General features: G+C 38.7%; 1 protein-coding gene across 1 annotated transcript; it reads right to left on the bottom strand.

Moving 5' to 3' along the window:
- Positions 1-719: 719 nt before the first annotated feature.
- On the bottom strand, positions 720-6,373 carry ip6k2b (inositol hexakisphosphate kinase 2b). Its single transcript, XM_079629391.1, has 5 exons — positions 5,840-6,373; positions 3,976-4,192; positions 3,420-3,568; positions 3,086-3,261; positions 720-1,863 (listed from the first exon to the last, which is right to left on the bottom strand). Exons 1-5 carry the CDS (start codon positions 6,060-6,062, stop codon positions 1,336-1,338), a joined length of 1,293 nt encoding a protein of 430 aa, XP_079485517.1. The 5' UTR covers positions 6,063-6,373; the 3' UTR covers positions 720-1,335.
- Positions 6,374-7,823: the final 1,450 nt, after the last annotated feature.

Below are 7,823 nucleotides of genomic sequence, written 5' to 3'. Positions count from 1 at the left end.
TAGTGAAAGGTTTAGCAAACCAGTATTATGCCTATAAAGCAGCAGTGAGTTGTACATCTGGTGTATGAATCCAGTGCTTTCTGTCAAATGAAAGTGATTGCTTATTTATAGTTTATAAAGCCTTTCACTTTGTTTTATTTCGTATCAAGACCAACAATCTATATTTGAACCATGTTCACTGACCAGGGTCTGAGCCTGCTGTACAAATACATTGCCATTTACACAAGTCCTTGACCAAATTTATTCTGCCTTTGTAGGACTTGTTGCTTGGCTATTTGTTTCAAGTAAACAAACATTTGCGCTGACCAGAGAGCTAATATTAGTTGGCTTTTGGTACTTTGTAGTTGTTTTATTGAGACAAGTCAAAGGGACATGTCGTAATCTTATTTTGTACAAAACAAACAGACAGAGAAATAATAGGCTTCCAAATGTACCACAACAAAACAGATTTCTCTTTATTTTGTTTCATGATGTCAAAACAGAGAAAACCATGACATAAAAATAATTTCTCTACCTATATCACTTACAACATACGGTAGAACTAAAGGATGGAATGTCACATTTCCATTCATGTTTGATAGAAATATTCTTATAAATAAATAGGGTTCTCTTTAAAGTCTCTGGAGTGAGGATGCTAATCTTCAACACATGGCTATGGAATGAAGAGGATCCAAGACACTGAGATATATTAAAATGTCCAAGAGAAAAAGTCTTTTCTCGATCTGGAATGTGGAAAGGACTATGCAAATTCCCTTTCCCGCAAACCCATCATTCCCTACAAGTACAGAGTAAGTCTCTTCCCTTGAGTCCTGCAGGTTAGTGTTTCTAAAGCACCTGTTGCTAAGTTTCTTCTCATAACAATTTATGATTGTGCTACAGTTGCTACAAACCCACCTCTTCATAGGTGTGTAGAACATCAGTTTTTGCAAATGTCTTCGTATAAACTGCTCTTTTAATGCAAGCATCAGCTTTTTTCTCTTATCTTTCATAGATGAAGGAACAGATAAAGATACAGGAGCAGATGAGACGTCACAGAAACTCATCTACTGCCGCCCATCTGTGATTCAGGGCAAGCAGAAACTACAGGCGTGGAGAGGGACCGCACTCCATCGCCTCAGCGAGAAATTACAAAACAGTTCAGTCCGTTCAGCTCCTGAAGGATTCTAGGAATTCAGGATTTTCCTTTGACCCTTGCCTACGTAACTGCTCCCCGCTAAGGCTTTGAAAAAGCAGAGCGGGGCGAGCTAAGCGTGAACTTTAACCCCTGATGGCATGTTCAGGGTGCCCACGGTAAGCCTGGCATGGCAGATGCATGGTAAGATGTCGCACAAGCGCTTAGTCATTGCTGTGCTCCTCAAGCTCTGACAGAATGCTGATGAGATTCTGCAGGCCGAAGATGTAGCCGCTATCTCCACCCTCATGAACGATGCCATCCTCTCCGTAATCACGGCACGTTGTGTGGGCGAAATCGATCATTCGAACATCCACCGTTGGAGAAATGCCGCTGGAGTGATCGTGACGCCCTCCGTAGGCTCCCTCTTCATCATCGTCCTCATCTTCATCATCGTCCTCCTCATCTTCCTCCTCTCCTCCACGAGAGGGCCGTGATCTAGATGGGGCAGGTGGTGGAGCACCGTCGTAGATGACGAGAAGAGAGGAGGAGAAGAAACGGTAGCTCTCGCAGGCCTCCAGCACCGCTCTCATTTCTCTTAGTCTTTGCAACACTGGGGTCAGAAGTTCTCTGCGCAAAACTCGGCCGTCACCGAAGAACTGGCACAGAGCCTCTTTGAACCCGGCCAGACTCAACTTACGCCCGTGATACTTATTCATGAATATCAGCTGCCCTGTAGCGTTGTGATACACCTATTAGGAGAAACACAGATCAGAATTAGACTCAGGGTTTTACTACTAATCACTAAAATATTGAAAAGAATACATTGCATTAATAAGATATAATCAGGGGTGCACATAACTGGTGCGAATGCGTAAAAAAAAGCGTTGCACAGCAGAAAACGCAGAGGGAACCGCATGCGTCAGTATATTCGGTCCGTGCATTTGGTCTTAAAGGGACAACAGCCTAATATTCCTGCTGTTGTCTGTGTCATTAATGTTAATAAAATAAAAAATACAGCTTTAAGAAAAATGAACCTATATTTAATTTCTATAGTGAACAAAAAATAGTGTTATAGTGAGGAGAGCAGTCAGGAGGAAAGTGATGACGACAGCTTGTAGGATAAGTATGCCGCGTAAAGTACGAGTACCAAGCAGGATTTCAAGGTGCTCCCTTGAGAACCAGACCAAAAAGGTTATGTGCACCCCTGGATATAATGTATAATAAACCGGTCATTAAAGCAAAACAAACTCTGATAGGGTGATTAGGACTATTAGGTTTTTTATCACCCCGAAAATGTTTACTTGGCGATAATGACGAGCTGACTGTACATTCTCACATTACACAGCTGACCACAGAGTGATACTAGAAACTAGGGATCCACCAATATTAAAATAATGTAAAATTCAATTATTAGGATAAGATTTTCTGTAAAATAATACAGAATTTTCAGAAGATTAACTAGATAAATCATTTTGTATAATTCATTTTTAAAAAGTTAAATCAGTCGTTTTAAATGCTAAAAGTGAATTTAGGCACAACATAATAATGTACAGTATTAAAAAAAAACAAGATTCAGTTTGAGATTTAACAAAGTGCATTTAATTGCACAATGTCAAAATTAAATGTCAAATACCAGCGTTATTAAATTAGTGTTTTAACTTTAAGTGATCATTAAATAACAACAAAGGTAATATAAAATATAAAAATAGGGGAAATGATTCATTACAATAAAATGAACAATTCAAAATCTGTCAAGATACTGTATATTCAATGTAGGCCAAAAATCAATATGGTACTTCAATATTTTGCATCCCTAATACAACCATTAAACCAGCATGGCTATATGCAAAATCAGTTGCCTGAACAACAGTGAATTATACGGTTTAAAAATGACTATACATATTTTGTGTATACCTCAAAACATGTTTGGTGTGCACATGTATGTAGACTATTTAGAAGATTTGTAATTACCTGCATGCCACAGAGGCGTACTCCAATAGAAGAGGAGGTGCTTTGTTGGCATTTACGAATCTGATTTGCTTTCTTTTCTTCAGAGGCATCGTCCCCATGCTGACGTGTTCCCATTTTCAGATCGAGAACGCACGGAACCCGGTACCGCCATGTTAGATTCTCCAGCAGAATAAATTCTAAGAGGGGTCAGGAGTCAAGGAGGAAATACTACTACACGGTTGAATATCTGATTGTATAAATGTGTTTGCATGTCGTATAATAAGATTTTGTGCTGGTATTCTTTTCTAATCATTATTCAGTGGTAATTTGGGTGTTCACTTGTTGAAAAGGATACTGTGCTGGTTTCTGTGTTTGGAGTTCTCCTTCATCCTCTGTAGGTGTTGCTGATGACATTGCAGACTCCAAGGGTTGTGTTTGATCTGAGGAACCACATTTCCTTTTTCCAGGCTGTAGTACAATACCTCTGCCTTATCATCCCGATTACTGCAGAGATCAGAGGAGACAGGTTAACAAATTATAAACATCATGTGCGTTTTTGTGTGTGTGCTTAAACATTGAATTACATGATAAGGATGTACTGTTGAAAATAACAAACACAATTGTTTAAAAGCTGTTTTTGAAAGAAGTCTCTTATGCCCACCAAGACTATTTATTTAATCAAAAATAATTTTAAAACTGCAATTGTGAAATATTATTACAATTTAAAATAACTGTTTTCTATTTCAATATATATTAACATGTAATTTATTACTGTGATTTTTTCAGAAGAATAGAAGGTTCAAAAGAACAGCATTTATTCTAAATATAAATTTTTGTAACAATGTACCGTTTTTTTTTTTTTTTTTTTATCATACTGATCCCAGATTTTTTAGTCATGTGCCCTCCCTCACCTTTTGCCCTTCTCCTCTTTGCGACTCTGTCTGGCTCTTTCGTTTTCCGGGAGCAGGCCTGATGGCTTTTTCTTCCCCCACTTAACAAGCTTATTCTTGGGCTCGCACTCAGGAGAGGGCTCCTGGTTTTCCAAATCAGCTGGATCACTGAGAAGCGGGTATGCTATCAAACACAGATTCCCCTCCTCATCTTCCTCAAAACTCACTGACACCACACCTGAAGAGAGCACGAGGGAAAGAAAGAGAATAAGAGAAATGATGAGTACACATTGGACGTTGTGTTGACACAAACAACATATGATTCAAATATGATGAATCATATGATGATTAAAAAAAATTTAGCTCTTACCCAATCCGGCTTAAACTGTACTTTAATATGCATAAAACAAAATAAAAGCAAGGGTTTAAGAAGAGAATGTAATTGTGTACATAGTGAATATTCAACACTGTCATGTAAATGTAAGACTGCGGGAGTGTTTTGCATGCCTTCTAGTGCTAAGCAAAAAAAGACACACAAAAAACACAGGAGGCGAGAAGGTACAATTCAATGAGCTCTTTTATTACGACTCATTGGACAAACCATCTGCAAGATTCCCACATCAGATATCAAATACAGATAAGAAGTTTCACAGAAAATGTATCATTGAAATTTACAAACAGCAACAAATTGGAAAACTGTTTTGATACATTTGGAATACAGATCAATACATAAAATACAAAGCAAAAAGATACATATACACAAGTAGCATGTGGCCCAAGACATGATTTAAGCTGGTATCTCATGATAACCATAGATGGAACAAAGCATCACAATAGGATTATGGGTAACTGAGTGGGGTAGGGGGTACACACAGAGAAAGAGAACAGCAAAATCTTTTTAACATTGAATGGCATAAGCATTAAATAAAATTATTTTGATCACAAAACAAGCTTTAACAGCTGAAACCTGTCTGTGGTGTGTGTGTGTGTGTGCAAGTATATGTGATGGAGCCTGCCAGGCACTAGGACCATGCAGCCTCTCAACCTCTGCAGTCATGGTAGAACGATGACATCAATAGCAATGATGTCACGTCTCTGCACCAACGCTCATTCACGCTTTGGTCTATACTTGCTGAGTCAGAGTACATGTGTGTTTAGTCTCTCTTTGATGTGTTAGGCTTTATGGTGAGCAAGACATTTTTTTTAAATCATAATTTGAGCCTTATATATATATAGGCCTATATGTGTCAAAGAGAATGTAAGTATGCTCACGCATGTGAGAGTGTGTGCACATACTTTCCTATATGTCATATCCTCTCTGCCTCGCTGTCTTTTTTTAGTCCTATATCGTTGCCCAGTCAAAGACACCGCCAAATACACTGCGAAAGATGCCAGGGTGTCTGTGTGGGTGAGTGTGTTTAAATATAACGTTACCTGACTAAAAGAACTGAACATGATATTCCATCTCATGCCATGAGCATTTATCTGAGTGTCAAACAATGTTTTGAGAGTGTTCTTGTGGCATAACTCAATCTACCATTTTCAATCCATTACATTTTTACATTTATCAATCTGTCTGTCTATCTATGGCAATTTAAATGTCATTTAAAATAAAAACGGGTGTTCAACTGGTGCATTCAATCAGTTAGCGCATATGAAAGTATGTGTGGCCTTGTTATAGGAGTCACGCAGAACTGTTGGAATTAAGTCAGTGTAACTTATTCATTAAAATTCTTCAAAACGATTATTTACAGCACTTGTTATTCAAATGTATGCACAGATAGAGCGAAATAGAAAGCAAGATAGAGAAAGGAAGACTATGGCACACAATAGGACATAAACAAGATTGGCTGTAATGATCATATTCTGTCAAGTGTCCACTTACCTTTGTACTGTGGTGTGAATTTGCGGATCTCTGGTGGCAGGCTCTTGTAAAACTGGTGTTCTCTAGGTATTAGTGGTTTACAGATAGTCTGTTCCCCAAACCGCAGTACACATGAGTGACCGCCGACTTGATGGACGAACGGTTCCAACATCACTCCTCCCTTCATTTCTCCTTTCCCTGGGTATCTACACCCCTCCATCAGCGCTTCTAAAGCCGGACTCATCTTCCGTACACATCCGTCTCTCTCAGGCTGATCTATGCTGTCTATCGGTTTTGCTTTCTTTCTTTCTTCTCCTTCTCTGTTGTTCCCGTTTCCCTGGTGGCAGTTCAGGCACAAAAGGCTTAGAAAACCAAAAGAAGACAGAGAAAAATAAAAATATTCCTGTTTTTTCTTGTTAAAGGAATATGTAAATGGTAATCCAGGAGGAGATAAGTTACAATAATGTTTTTTTAAACGCGTAGCAGTGTTGTTTGACACTGAGGACAGAATGTGAAAGTGCGTCTGTCCCCGTCTCTCCTGTAACTGAGAGATTCGTTCTAAGCAGGCAAGAAAATATCACAACAGGTCACATGGTTCCACCCCCTCCTGAAACTCAGCCAATCAGAGCACAGCAGCTGTTGTCGGGTGGGAAGTGAGAAAGGGGAAACTGAACAAACAAAGGGAAAGGAAAGAGAGTGTATGAGAGAGATAAAGATGGGGGGTTGGTGTTAAAAAACAAAACAAAGAGATATGAGGAACAAGGAAAGGAAAGAGAAAGTGCACTGTCGTTCTTAGCTATTTTCTCATGCTTGACTAGGAAGCTGAGAAACAGTAGAAACATGGAAAATGACAATATAACTATAAATTTGTCTTTACAATGGACATTGCCTCCCGCATGCCACTAGTCTTCAGAATAGTGGTTAATCAAAACAGTTTTCTCAATGAGCGATTCATACAATTTTACTTTTGGTTCCCTTAATCTTGAGTATTTTAGTTACATCCTTGGAATTCACAATGTTTTAAAGTTTAAAGGCCAAAGCATTCAGTTTTTAAGTGTACGCTAAGGTGTGCTTACATTGTGTGAGAAATAAATATTATCATTTCTATCATGACAACTTTCGGAAGATTTTTAGCATGGTAATGGATATGACTATGTTAATGTATTTGGTCTTGGTGGAATAGATCTGCTATGCTGCTACTGCTGAATTGTTGATTATTGCGGTTATTGTACATTATTACTGCTGCAGAGCAAGTACAGGAACTTGCTACTGCCAATACGCTGATGTGAGTAGTACGGTATGTAAGACATACTACTGCTGCACAATTGGCATATATCAATTACCCATAGCAGATCTATACAGGTGGAGCTGGGGAAGTTGGAGGGTGCTACAAACTACTATAGTGAATGCTAACTAGCCATTTAAATGATGAGCAGCAACCTCATTGGCTACAGATGCGACATGAAACAATCATCTGTGCCAAGTAGTTAACGCTGTAAATATCATCAGCTTGCGTTAAGGACTCATCAGCCTAAAATAGAACCTTTTTGTTTAAAAAAAAAAAACCTGAACAGTGCTTCTATTGGTTAGACAAACAGATAGTCCCACCCCAAACTCATCATTGGTTGATTCAACATATATGTTAGGTAGAGAATAGTCAAATTGCACTATCCCAGTCAAGTCTTCATTTCTATGTCCAGGTATACATGACACAATGTAAAATGCTATATTTGAAAGATAAAATACAGGTTGCACATGTCCTTTATCTCTCGGGTCAAGCGCCAAAGCTGAGGCCAACTGTAGTGTGATTAACGTACACATGCTGGACAAAGTTGCATTCTTCTCACATGTTATCCATGTCTGTTAGTCTGAACACACACACACACACACACACACACACCAATTCTCGATAAAGTCACTCAATGATAAATCTAAGCCTAGAAGTGAGCAATACTGTAATTCAGTTTAAAAATGAGACAGCAGGCAAGGCTGACGCACATGGTTA

This window comes from Phoxinus phoxinus (assembly GCF_949152265.1).
Source record: "Phoxinus phoxinus genome assembly, chromosome: 11".
NCBI lineage: Eukaryota > Metazoa > Chordata > Actinopteri > Cypriniformes > Leuciscidae > Phoxinus > Phoxinus phoxinus.
The sequence above is the reverse complement of the archived record's forward strand: the minus strand, read 5'-3'. Positions and strand labels throughout refer to the sequence as shown.